This window comes from Phragmites australis, chromosome 6 (genome assembly GCF_958298935.1).
Source record: "Phragmites australis chromosome 6, lpPhrAust1.1, whole genome shotgun sequence".
NCBI classification, from domain to species: Eukaryota; Viridiplantae; Streptophyta; class Magnoliopsida; order Poales; family Poaceae; genus Phragmites; species Phragmites australis.
Genome location: NC_084926.1, coordinates 2,343,959 through 2,356,544, shown reverse-complemented (window position 1 = coordinate 2,356,544; position 12,586 = coordinate 2,343,959). Strand labels below are relative to the sequence as shown.

At 44.9% G+C, this 12,586-nt stretch overlaps 2 protein-coding genes across 5 annotated transcripts; one reads left to right on the top strand and one right to left on the bottom strand.

Annotated features, from left to right (window-relative positions):
• Positions 1 to 3,212: 3,212 nt before the first annotated feature.
• On the bottom strand, positions 3,213 to 7,062 carry LOC133921047 (serine/arginine-rich splicing factor RSZ21). Of its 4 annotated transcripts, XR_009910204.1 has the most exons (8): positions 6,904 to 7,062; positions 5,996 to 6,097; positions 5,415 to 5,503; positions 4,836 to 5,067; positions 4,411 to 4,530; positions 4,168 to 4,318; positions 3,856 to 4,055; positions 3,213 to 3,769 (listed from the first exon to the last, which is right to left on the bottom strand). XR_009910204.1 is itself a non-coding variant. In XM_062365758.1 (6 exons), exons 2-5 carry the CDS (start codon positions 6,082 to 6,084, stop codon positions 4,449 to 4,451), a joined length of 492 nt encoding a protein of 163 aa, XP_062221742.1. In that variant the 5' UTR covers positions 6,085 to 6,097; positions 6,904 to 7,062; the 3' UTR covers positions 4,070 to 4,318; positions 4,411 to 4,448. The 4 variants fall into 4 exon arrangements, 1 of the variants encoding a protein (XP_062221742.1); XR_009910202.1 differs by having other exon boundaries at positions 3,213 to 4,055; XR_009910203.1 differs by having other exon boundaries at positions 3,213 to 4,052.
• Positions 7,063 to 8,072: 1,010 nt separating this feature from the next.
• On the top strand, positions 8,073 to 11,927 carry LOC133921046 (protein CYPRO4-like). Its single transcript, XM_062365757.1, has 2 exons — positions 8,073 to 9,776; positions 11,364 to 11,927. The coding sequence occupies exons 1-2, from the start codon at positions 8,190 to 8,192 to the stop codon at positions 11,643 to 11,645; spliced, it is 1,869 nt and encodes a 622-aa protein (XP_062221741.1). The 5' UTR covers positions 8,073 to 8,189; the 3' UTR covers positions 11,646 to 11,927.
• Positions 11,928 to 12,586: the final 659 nt, after the last annotated feature.

Genomic DNA, 12,586 nt, shown 5'->3' with positions numbered 1-12,586 from the left:
GTTGATCCTCTAACGGGTTTGACTTAGTAGGAGGGCTTCAAAATGTTCCTCCATAAACTGGTTTCAATTTTTTTCTTCAAAAAATATCAGCACAATATAAAAACGTACGTACACAATTATACCATAACACGTAAACACCTTACATACTATTTACTGAAGATTAAAGATATGAATCTTAAAAATTAACAAAGTCATCGTATATGTTTTATTATCGATAGATACGTTATCTATTATTAAAAAAATTCATGTTAATAAATAGAAAATACAACCGCCTTCACTAATTATTTAAGCTAAAATTTGATTCTCAGATACACCGGTTTCACATGGACGAGGCAAACTCAATACATCAAACCGATCACAGCAGCGGGCGCCATAGTTTGACCGATAAAACTCCGGGCTAATGATATGAATATAATATCCTGAAGGAATGGAAAAAAAGGAGCACTGGTATACGTACGTAAAAGATTTTTTACCAATGCAGTACAAACGCCGCGTGGTGCTCTTTCGTTGGTCAGCTTGGTTGGATCAGTTTTGATTTTGATTAAGCAATCGAAGACACAGGCCCACGTCCGTTCGTAGCAAGTTTGTGAAGAATTTGTCTGTACGTATACCATTACCCCCCAAAAAATGGGTATTAAACAACGTTCGTAGCAGGACGTTTTCCAGACTTGGACTCCGTGACGGCATCTGTGGGACCATCAGTCTATTACTACTTGCATGAACCAGGGACGTGATATGACGTGTTGTCTATACCGAGCCGACCAACCCATCAAATCTAAGTTAATGAGAAAATATAAATAATTTACTTACATTTCAATAATCTGTATTAATCAAACGATTTGCTGGCATGGGCAAGACCAACTGTGCATCATCTGTAGTAGATCGCTGGCCAGGCAGGTAGTGGCTGCTGCGTCTTTGTAAATATAACATATACGAATCATACGGTAGCACATGTACATTCAGTAAGCTAATGGGTTGTTAAGTCGTAAGTAGATTCTCGCATGATGCCTTCCTCGGTCCTCCGAAACATATTGCCAATTGGACTTGATCTAAGATGACCTTAGTTTAAGCAGACACAAAAAGGTCAACGAGCAGAAGCTGATTCCTTCCGGTTTGCGCGACGTCGCCGCTCGATCTGCGATTTTCTGCCGTGGAGCCGAAAAGGGCGTCGCTTTCCGCTTCACCTTTCCAATCAGCTCTATTCTTTGTGCTGTGGCTACTGGCTAGTGCTGCTCGTCTTAGACTCTTAGTAATGATGATTTCGCGACCTGGCAGCAGATGATTATCCGTTGAACCGAAACAAAAGCACGCGAATGGCACAGCAAAAGTCGTGCTGCGGCACCGAGAGCCGTACAGCAATCCGGATATTTACAGGCAGCGCACTCAGATATTTGTCGGAATCGCGAAGCTTGCTCGACAAGTGTAGCTTGGAGCACGTCCCGTCCCGTCCCGTGGGTCGCGCCGGGCCGCCGGGCCTTGGGGGGAATAGTGTGCCCGCGCCGCAGCGGCAGATCGGCCCGGCGGCCGCACACGCGTTAACGGACACTGCTTACAGAGGGGGGCGGGATCGCGAGCAGATCATCAAATTTCCGCGTCCGCGGCGCGCCAACGGTTACGCGGAACTCCTCCCTACGTGCCAGGTAGCCGCTGACCACGCGCCGACGGCCGACGAGGCGGGCGTCGTGCAGGCTGCATTGGGACCGTGCGCGCGACAGCTGGTCCCGGGGAGCGGACCGGCCCTCGACTCAAGTCAGGATGGGACGTACTGCATGGCCGCCGACACGTGAGATCTAAATCTATGTCAAGTCATATTCAGATCAGCATCCCTCGAGTGCTGAGCTTACTAACTGCTCGGCTGTGGCGGTGGCCAATCACTTTGTTTATTCACTCGTGCCCTTTCTAATAACCAGCCCTGTGTAAGCAACTCTAAAGAACTCGTCTCTTGTGTACACTGAACGAGAAGATTTTGAGAAACCGAAAGATCAACTAATCCTCGTGCGGGTTATTATACTCGCTCGTTTGTGTAGGATCTCATTTCTCCCTGCACTAGTTCATTTGGCAGCGTGTAGACGGTTCGAGTAGGTGCAGCGCTGACGTGGTACCGTATATGTTTATATCAATAAGACAAAAAAATGAAATAACTTCAAGATGGATTATTAAGGTGACATTTTGGCATGTATTAGTATCGCTCTTACGAACGAACGAGGTAATGACTGCCGGGCGACTAAAATTATAGTAATAATATTTTGTGCACCTTACCTTCACCATTTTTATAAGGCTCAAAGGATCAAAGGAAGACAAAGGGTTATGTGAAGTTGTAAACTGCCCAAGCCAGTGATGTTTTCTTTTTCTTTTCTTTTTTGTCTGATACGGAATACATGTGTTCCATTAGCTAGCCGACCCAGCAAGATCGCTAGTCATCAGATCACAAACAAAGTCGAGGGCACTGTGGCCCTCAAACACTCGGTAACCGAGTTCGCTTCATGGGCTACCTGAGTACAACCACGAGAGCAAGCTCTCACAGCACAAACACAGAATGAGGAAACAAGCATGCCATCTGCATCTCTAAATATGACTCCCACGACTGCTTGATCGTACTCCAGGCTCGTCAAAGCCTTCACAAGATTTGTAGCATCAACTTCAAAAATCACGCGCTGCGCTCCCAGCTGGCTCGCTGCTTTCATTGCTCCGATACAGGCAATTTTCAGCTGCCCAAGCCAGTGATGTTTTGCCACCACGGATCAGTTGTCAGCACGTGTGCCCCATGTGGGGAGGTTGAGCAAGGTAGCCGATCAAACATGCACATGCATACCGTATACAGTATACCAGCATAAAGCGTGACACTGGGCCGATTACTGACTCAAATCCAAGGACCGATATCTCAAATATGGTAGCAACCAACCTTCACCCAGCATTCATCAAATAATGTACTTCTTAACATAACGAAATGAAGTTCCATGGTAAAAAACGAGAGGCAAAATGAATGGTGCTACTCGCAGCCTGGAAGCATACATAAAGGATCCAGGTTAGGTTAGCAAGAACTGGCGAGCGCTATTCTCTGTGGCACCAGAATGCAAATATTCATTAGGAAAAAAAATATGATTCCTCCAAACAAAATCCACCTACGACGCAAGTTGTTCACCAATTCATCCCAAAGATATGGCTTAAGCGGGCTTAAGGTAAAAAAGGAATGCACGAAGGTACATCTGATATAGTGATGATATAATCATACAACATCAAGCGACACTAGCATAAATCAAAACATACACTAATCAGAAAAGTATAGTTTGGCTAAACCATTTGATTTAACTACATTGTGTGTTGCGAGTCAATTAATATGTACGTATAAATTTACACTTATATCGCGCCTAGTTCCACAAATATGTTAAACTAGACCCCAAACTTACGATTTATCAAATATACATCACTATAGTGACACACTGTAACCATAATGCGGTGGCAAGTAGCAAAATTGTTCCGTATGTTGCAGGTACGAAGAATAACTTAGCATAAACAGGGGCAGATTCCTATTTTGCCTCATCGCTGCACATGCGAGGGCCATCGATCACGCCAATGCAATGAAGGCAGAACACAGGGAACACACCTTCATTTAATTGAAGGTAAAGACTGAAGTAGTGAAGAACGGAAAACCACACCAACAGACACAGCCCAAGGCGTAGCCTTCTGCTGAAGGCAGTCTTATCAATTTCCTCTGGTGTCCACCTAGGCTGCAGCTGAAGGCCACATTTCATTCATCCCAATGTCCAAACTGCTCGGTTGCAGATTTATTTTCACATGAGTGAAGAATTCAAGGGTCTATTGCTCTCGCAAGCTGCAGTTGTCAGTACTCAATACCTTATCAGCTTTATGGGGAAAGGATGTTACTAATTTGCTTCGGTGAAGAATGCCAGCAACGATGAGGCATCGTAGGCAGGTAGTAATCGAGGATTCACATTTGATTGCAGGTAAGGGCGTGCCAAGAATGGAGGAACAAAACCATGAAGAATACAACTGGGCGCCGTAGTTGGCCGTGTCGTTTAAGCAGAACATGCCTTCTTAACACACATAAGAAAGGTAATACGTCTTAGTTGCATACTACATCCAAATCATAAGTTCTTTTGATGACATAATCAAGACAACCATAATAAGCTGGATAAAGTTGTAAACCTGAACTGAAGTCATGCAGTTGACGACAGTTCCTACAGTTGTTCCTGGCAGAAAAACCAAGGATCAAGTTCTCATACAAAACACAAATCAGGCACAGGCAGACAAGCTTCTGGTCTAGCTCCTGCTACGCCAGTAGCCAACATCATCTTCTCTGGAAAACATAGACATGTGAATATGTGATATAGTAAGTTTTCTAAAGCTGTATAACAACTTAGAAATGTAAACTTCACTGATTTCCATTACCCATTAGCACAGGGAGATCCATCTTGGCCACAGATGCACTATGGTGACCTGCTATAGCTGCGTCCACGAGCTGGCGAAACACTACGGCGCCTTGGAGAGCGATTACGAGGGCTATAACTTCTGCTAGCAGAGTAGTTAAGTCAGAACCATTCTTTCATTTCATGTTTGTTCTGTATTAATTGGTAGTTTTAGAAGATCCAATGAAATTGAGAAGCCTGACAAATGACAAAATAAAATGGGCGAAGTACAAGTCAAAAGCAGGCCAGCCAAGTCCATCATGAATTTACAATAGGAGGGCACTAAAGCAGAATGCTATCTCTTTAGAAATTAAGATATAAACAACACTTAGGGTTGAACAATGAAGTTAAGAGTCAGTTAAGACAACTAAATTTTTTTACAGAACTAAACCAAAAGAAAAGGATTACCTTCTACTATAGCTCGGACTCCTGCGGTATCTGGGGCTGCGGCTGCGGCTTCTGCTCCTACTGCGACGTCTCCCACTGCCTAAACCTCCAGAACCAATCCGCATACGACATTCACGCGCAAAGTGCCCAGCCTCACCACACTCGTAGCACTTCGACTCAGACCCACCATACCGATCACGACCACTGCGACCACTGGTACTGCGAGATAGCTCAACTCTCCATCCATTTTTGCCTATTTTAGAAAGAATGCATCAAAGCATGGTTAATGCAAACCATAAATGGCACCTAAATGATGAGTAACAAAATGCAAACCCAGAATTCCCCATCTACAAGTTACAGCTCAGTGGCTATGATGAAATCTGCAAATTTAGTTCAAAAGAAAATGATCCAAACAAACTTTCTGGTAACATATTAGTAGTATCTTTCCAAACATCAAAAGGCAGCTTCATTCACCCACAAAAGGTCAAAATAGATAGCAAGCTATACATGTACTGTTGATTGAAATAATTTTGTATACAATTTCAGGAAACTTCTGCATACATCAATGAATGTGTGACCCAGAAAGACACTGTTACATACCATCTAGATCACGAATTGCATCCTCCGCATCCCTCTTGTCATCAAAATCAATAAATGCAAAACCAGGTGGTTTCCGCGCGACCCAGACACTGCATTAATAACAACAGTTAGCAAATTGCATCAGGAGAAACAACTCCAAACCTCATCTCATAAAACACCAAGTCATAAAATTTATGTAACAGGTACAGCTCATCAGCACATTAGAACCCATATGAAGATAAGTATCACTGCAAATCTCCATCCTAAACATCAGAAGCACTTGTTCATAAAAGGAAACAAAGCTGGTAGACAATGAATAATGAACATAACCATTATAAAGCACCTCTAGGAATATGAAATGCTTCTCTGGGAGCATGATATAGTTGGACGGTCATAAGGTTCAACAGCCCTTGAAAATTCAAATATCACAGGTGTATAAAATGAGTTTAATGAGATGGAAAAAGGATCTGGTCCCATCAAGCACTCCCGGTACATGATAAGTGAGCACATCAATCACTGAAGCACCATAAAACAAATGCAGCGAAATGTAAATATAAAAACATAATTATAGAAAATAGAGTATAAGTTTGACCACAAGTGACCTTCGCAGAACTCCAAACACGCGGAATTCGTCTTCAAGTTCCCCAGAAGTCACTCGGGCATCCAAGTTGCCGACATACACGCGGGCCATTGTGAACAAATTTCTGAATTTAGTCAAGAGAGGAACAAATTACAATTAGATTTCCTTTTCCCTGACGGTATCTGCATACAAAGGCAAGGGGGCTAAAAAGGCTAGGCACTTTTAGATAATCGATAATGACTTGTTACATGACAAACTCTAGCAACCTTTACGGACAATTAACCAAAAGCGCACATCCTGAGTTTATTTCACGTCCAGATGATACTAAAGCACTTGGTACCAGAAATCAAGAGATGTCCCATACAACATCACACAGCCCCGCAGGCCACAATATCAAGTATGAAACGTCACCCTGATTCTTAAAACTAGGCCTTATCATGCTCAACAAGTGTGTGCACGAACTTATGCTTTGCTGCTACAGCTTAATCTGAAACATCACAAATTGTCCACAGCACAATAGTCAGCACTCAGCACCATAGTAGGAAGACAAGCCTATTTCTATCCTTGAGCGCAAAGCTAGAGCCCTAGACCATGGGGGTAATTCCAGTTATACTCCGAAATAGAGAAGCGAACAAGCAGTTAGCCAATTACTCGTCAACAACAGTAAGGGGCACATGAGAATGCGATACAACTCACATTCACCACGAGATGGGTTTGGTTCCACCACTCAAAACGGAACGTGCAAGCGAATCGAACCACCGCGACCAAACAGGGCACAAAATTCGGACCAACGAGCAGCCCGTCCAGTTCACAAACAGAGAGGAGACGGCGACAACTACCCAATCGACGTGTTTCTAGGGTTACGAGGCTGGGGGCGGATGATAGATGCGGAGGCTAAGACGAGACGGAATCCTAGAGGCTTGAGGTTACCTGCGCTGATATGATACGAGAGGCTGGCGTGTGGAATCGCCACGGGCAAGTTACAACCGCGGCGGCGAGCAGTGGCGGCGGCGGCGGCGGCGGGCAGAGGGAAGCTTCTCGAGTTCTGGGTGGTGGCGATAGGAAGGAAGGAAACAAGGGTGGGAGGACCGCATATATCGGGCTGCTGGTTTGAGGCCAGCCGTGTATTCGAGTGGGCCTTGTGATTGCCTGGTACCCCTACCCACGCAGGCCTTGTACAATGCAATGGCCCGGCAAGCTCCCCAGCTTTCATCCTGGGCCTACGCGCCTGTGCGCAGAAAAAAATATTTATATATTTCGAAAATAAAAAAATTATAAAGATATGCATCCGTTTGAAAAATTGCAGAACCTCAAAATATATAGCATAGAGGATGCTATAATCTAGTTCTCCAAAAAATTTAACTTAAAACAATTACTTATATAATGAGAAATAAAAAAGATAAATTTTATTGTACAGAGTATGTTAGATCATATTTTTGTCTGAAAATTTTATTATACAAATCATATTTTTGCATAAATATTTGGGGAGCTGGATCATAGTAGCCTCTACGCTATCAAATTTTTTTAGTTTTTAATAATTATTTTGATAGTATTTTGAATTTTAAGAGCAATAGAATGAAATATTTTTATTTTGAATTTTGATAGGGTTTTGAATTTTTTGATACCGTTGGAATGACGATATATCTGCCTCTACAATTTTTTCAAACATACGCATATTTTGTAATTATTTTATTTTCGAAATATATATTTAAAAAATCGTACGGAGCCTGCGCAGCTCAGCTTTTGCTAGGCCCGGCCCAACCGCTCGCCTTTCCTCCACTTCACCCTTCGCAAAGCAAACCGTTCTTTTTAATTCATTCATAAGCTTGTATTTTTAAGCTATCGCTCATGTAATGAGGCAACTCACGTTTTTACTAAATTCGCAGAACATGACATTAGGTCCTTTTGATTTAATGAGTCTTCTGATAAAATTAGTACCATTATCTGTAAAAAATAAGCTTATGAATAAATGAAAGTGTGCTGCCCATTACCTTTTAAAAAAAAAAAGCAAACCGTTCGCGTCACGCGGGGAGCGCGTCGCGTCCGGCGCACGCACCGACCATCCCCACCCCCACACGACCGCACAGTTACTCATACCCGCTCCCCCGCGGCTCCGACCTCACTTTCCCCGCCTCCATCACATTCTCCTTTCCCGCACCGCACCCCGCGTCGCCGTTCCCAACTCCCAAGCCGAATTCCCCTCCACCGCAACTGCCATGGGCGGCTCCCACAGCCGCGAGGACCTCGACCTCACCTCCTCCGACGAAGAGGAGGACTACGAGGAGGACTACGACGCCCGATCCCCCATCTCCGAGCCTGCTGCGAGCGCGGGCCAGCGCGACGACGACCTCCTCCGCGGCGCCACCCCTTCTTCGCTCGAGGCCCTCGACACCAAGCTGAGGTCGCTCGATCTCAAGTACCAGCGCCCGACCGCCGCCAAGCTCTACCTCCACGTCGGCGGCGCCTCGCCCTCCGCGCGCTGGGTGCCCGCCGAGCGCCGCGCGACTTACGACTTCGTCGACAAGGCGGGTGCTAGCGACGACGCCTCCTCCCCGAGGTGGGTCCTGGAGGTTGGCCCGGGACAGCGGGTCTCCGCCCCCGTGGGGCCGGCGCTCCAGCTGATGACGAACCCCGCGCAGCGCCGGGCGGATTTCACCGCGGGCGGCTCCGTCTGGGCGTTGCGGCTACCTTCGGACGCAGAATTCCGCCGGTTCAGGGAGGAGTACGAGCGTTGCCTCTTCGAGAACACGTACGGGGTCGAGGCCACTGACGAGGGCCGGAAGGAGGTGTTCGGCACCGACTTCGCCGCGTGGGCGCGCCCCGGTGAGGCCGATGACGCCGTCTGGACCGACGCCGAGGACAGCCTCACCCCTCCCGCCACCGCCCCGGCAAGGGACCTGCTTGAGGAGTTCGAGGAGGAGACCGGCGACGGCTGCAGCATCCAGAGCCTCGCTCTTGGCGCGCTCGACAACAGTTTCCTGGTTGGCGGCTCCGGGATACAGGTTGTCAAGAACTTCCCGCACGGCGTGCATGGGAAGGGCGTGTCCGTGAGGATCTCGGGTGGCCGCAGCGACAGCGGGAGTGCATACTCGACCCCAAAGAAGTCACTACTGATGCGCGGGGAAACTAACATGCTGCTGATGAGCCCTGGAGAAGCTGGCACACTGCATTCCAATGGCGTCCACCATGTTGATATTGAGACTGGGAAGGTTGTCGCTGAGTGGCGGTTTGAGAAGGATGGGGCTGACATCACAATGCGAGACATTGCCAACGACAGTAAGGGTGCACAGCTGGAGCCATCTGGATCAACATTCTTGGGGCTGGATGACAACCGGCTGTGCAGGTGGGATATGAGGGACGCCAGAGGGAGGGTGCAGACGATCAGTAGCTCCTCAGTGTCGCCGGTGCTGCACTGGTCACAGGGCCACCAGTTCTCACGGGGCACCAACTTCCAGTGTTTTGCAAGTACTGGGGACGGTTCCATTGTTGTCGGTTCTGTGGATGGCAAAATTAGACTATATTCTAAGAGTTCAATGAGGATGGCAAAGACGGCGTTCCCAGGGCTTGGATCACCAATTACGCACGTGGATGTTACTTATGATGGGAAGTGGATTTTGGGCACAACTGACACATACTTGATCTTGATCTGCACCATGTTTAAGGACAAGGATGGAAAAGAAAATACTGGGTTTAGTGGGCGTATGGGAAATAGGATCGCTGCCCCGAGGTTGCTGAAACTCACTCCACTGGATTCAATTCTGGCGGGCACCGACAACAAATTGCATGGTGGACAGTTCTCATGGGTAAGTGTGAATTTCCTATTTGGGCACATAATAATGGACGTTCCTGTTGTTAATCTAGTTAAATTAAATAGAATGCTGTTTCATATGTGCAAGATTATCAAAATACCTACACTTATCTAGTCGTTGTTATGGTAACAGCTTATTTTCACCAGTAATCAGTTCATGTAAATGTTGTGTGTCCATAATGGCTATTTGTTAGTAAACTTGCTGTAGCTGCAGTCGAATCTGACCACATTATTCTCACAAGGGGTAGCTTCTGCATTCATTAAATTTCAGTTTTCATGAAAAACTTATTCGCACTGTCTTCAATGTGTTGTGACTTTGATACTACCATTCTGTATGTCCATCTCAAAGTGGTTAAAACTGGAAACGGATAACTTTGTTATCTATCTCAATTTAGACTACATGACTTTTGATACTACATCTAGGAGGAAATGCCAATTTTCAGTGGGGGTGAATATGTTTCTCAATGCAGACATTACCTTTTGTATTCACATAACCTTGAGTACAGCCACAGTTCAAAAAGGAGAAACTTGATGAATGGCTGGAATGATAGCTTGAAGTTCCAGTTCACAGCATAGTAACGGGCCAATGGTCAAATAGGACTAAGTTCTGTAATCTACAAGAAACTTGTGACCAGCATACGATTTTTTAACTTAGGTTAGTAAAAATAGAAGACCTTTGCCAACAAAGAATAAAAGTTTGAAGTTTCCACTTACAAATTTCTGTTCATTGGAAATTGGATATGAAATAACTACTTTTTCTGTTCACTGAATGTATTCCGTTGTGACACGATGTTAGGCCCTGTTTATTTTTTATGCTGACTATGGATTCTAACTCCAAAAGCAAACACAAAAACAAACGGCCACAGTATAAAAGCTGATTCTCACAATCCACAATCTGATGGGAATGAGCTTCCACGAATTCTACAAATAGACTCTTAATCGTTGCACTAGTGTGTATTTGCATTTGAAAATATTATATCCTCCAGTTCTTGCTACTTTCCTTTCAACTAGCAAGGTGCTCACGCTAATAGCGTGGCTAGTCTTGCTGTAATATTTTGTCAATTAATTGTATTTTACATGGACTCTTTATTTAGATATTTGAATTTTATAATAACCCCAATTTCAATTACATGGACTCTTTCTAAGACTATTTGATATGGATGTTCTTTTTCTATTATAACCCCAATTTCAATTATTGTTTATTTTATTTTATGTAGACTCTTTATTTAGATATTTTACTTTCCAAACTGTATGGAAATCGAACTGCCAATTTTCTATAATTTTTAATTTCGAATTTAGCTATTTATTAATCGTATTTGATATAGACTCTTTGATTTAACCTAGACTGTTAGATGTTCATAATAATAAGTGGTCTAGATCATTTTCTTTTTTTCCGATAACGTGGTAATTTCGTGGTCTCGAGGGCGAACGTGGTGCCTCCTTTTCCCCCTCAAATATTAAGATAATAGATAAATAGATTGCTTGTAAAGTGACTTCTTACAAATTACAAGTTCCTTAATTCTTTTTTATTGCTGCGAACTCATTATTCTGATGTATGTCCTCTATGCCATGATTTCCTCAGGTGACAGAGAATGGAAAGCAGGAAAAGCATCTTGTTGCGACAGTCGGCAAATTCAGTGTCGTATGGAACTTTCAGCAAGTCAAGGACGGCAACCATGACTGCTACCGTGATCAGCAGGGCCTCAAGAGCTGCTACTGCTACAAGGTTGTCCTCAAGGCTGAATCCATTGTCGACAGCCGCTTCATGCACGAGAACTTTGCAACCGATGGCTCCCCCGAGGCTCCTCTCGTGGTCGCGACACCAATGAAAATCAGCTCGTTCAGTATAGCAAACAGACGCTAACTTGGACAGTTTTCTTTTTCCCTTTGTGCATCATAGCGTTAGAAGTTACACGTTTTTTGTGCAGCTTGATTACTTTTCTGTTTGGTTGGTTCATCACGTGTTGTTTTGTCGTAGTGTGTTTTTATTGGTACTCGTGGTTACCTTCAGACAGTTGTAAACAGAAACTGGTACTCGTGTGTATAGTTTATTTTTGGTGGCACTGTAATACAGGATGTACCAGGGTGTATAAGCAAGAAATGTCGATTCGAGTGATTCTGTAATCCAGCATCTTCTTTCTTTCAAGTCCATCTGTGTGATACTTTGATCTAATCTCAGCCTCATTGGACGATGGCAAAGTGCATTGTCGCGGTGTATTTTTCTTCTCCAAAAGATACAGCTGACACTGAATAATATGCAATCATGATGCGCATCAACGTACAATCATGAAGCAAGTTACCTTGTGGACCGCGCACATTTTAGAAATGAGTGTAGCGTATAGGCCATAAGTTGTTGCTAGAGCTGGTCCATGGAGGCCCATGCGGATTGTATACCAACGGCCCACAATGTGCGCAGCATAGCCACGTAATCTGTCCTCTCGTGTTCGGTGTGGCTTGCGTTACCTGTGGTGGAGCCAACCTCGTGGAACTGTTAAGCCCTACCCCCCTTTGCGCCTCAAACAGCCATACACATTCTGCTGCCCCACAATCACGAACCATGACGGCGAAGAGAATGCCATCGGCATCCCGCTGTTCCGTCGTGCATTACCACTGTGCTCCACCGGTTAGCTCCACACCGGACTGTCGCGGCCCCGTCCCGTCCCGTCCTTCCTTCCTTGATCATAAAGTGATCCACAACGATTAACAAACCTAGCTTCCTCTAAGCTAATCAACCGGCCAGCAGCTAGAAAGTATTCCTCCCACCTAACATTGTATCTGAATCTTCTAACATTAATGTTACAGTCG

Bases quoted from the DNA above. Each gene is read 5' to 3' on its own strand.
- LOC133921047 (XM_062365758.1), bottom strand. From the start codon at position 6,084: ATGGCCCGCGTGTATGTCGGCAACTTGGATGCCCGAGTGACTTCTGGG. The intron at 5,504-5,995 runs GTCACTTGTGGT...TTATTAATGCAG, and splicing joins GTGTTTGGAGTTCTGCGAAG to TGTCTGGGTCGCGCGGAAAC. The intron at 5,068-5,414 runs GTATGTAACAGT...TTTCTAAAATAG, and splicing joins TGCAATTCGTGATCTAGATG to GCAAAAATGGATGGAGAGTT.
- LOC133921046 (XM_062365757.1), top strand. From the start codon at position 8,190: ATGGGCGGCTCCCACAGCCGCGAGGACCTCGACCTCACCTCCTCCGAC. The intron at 9,777-11,363 runs GTAAGTGTGAAT...TGATTTCCTCAG, and splicing joins ATGGTGGACAGTTCTCATGG to GTGACAGAGAATGGAAAGCA.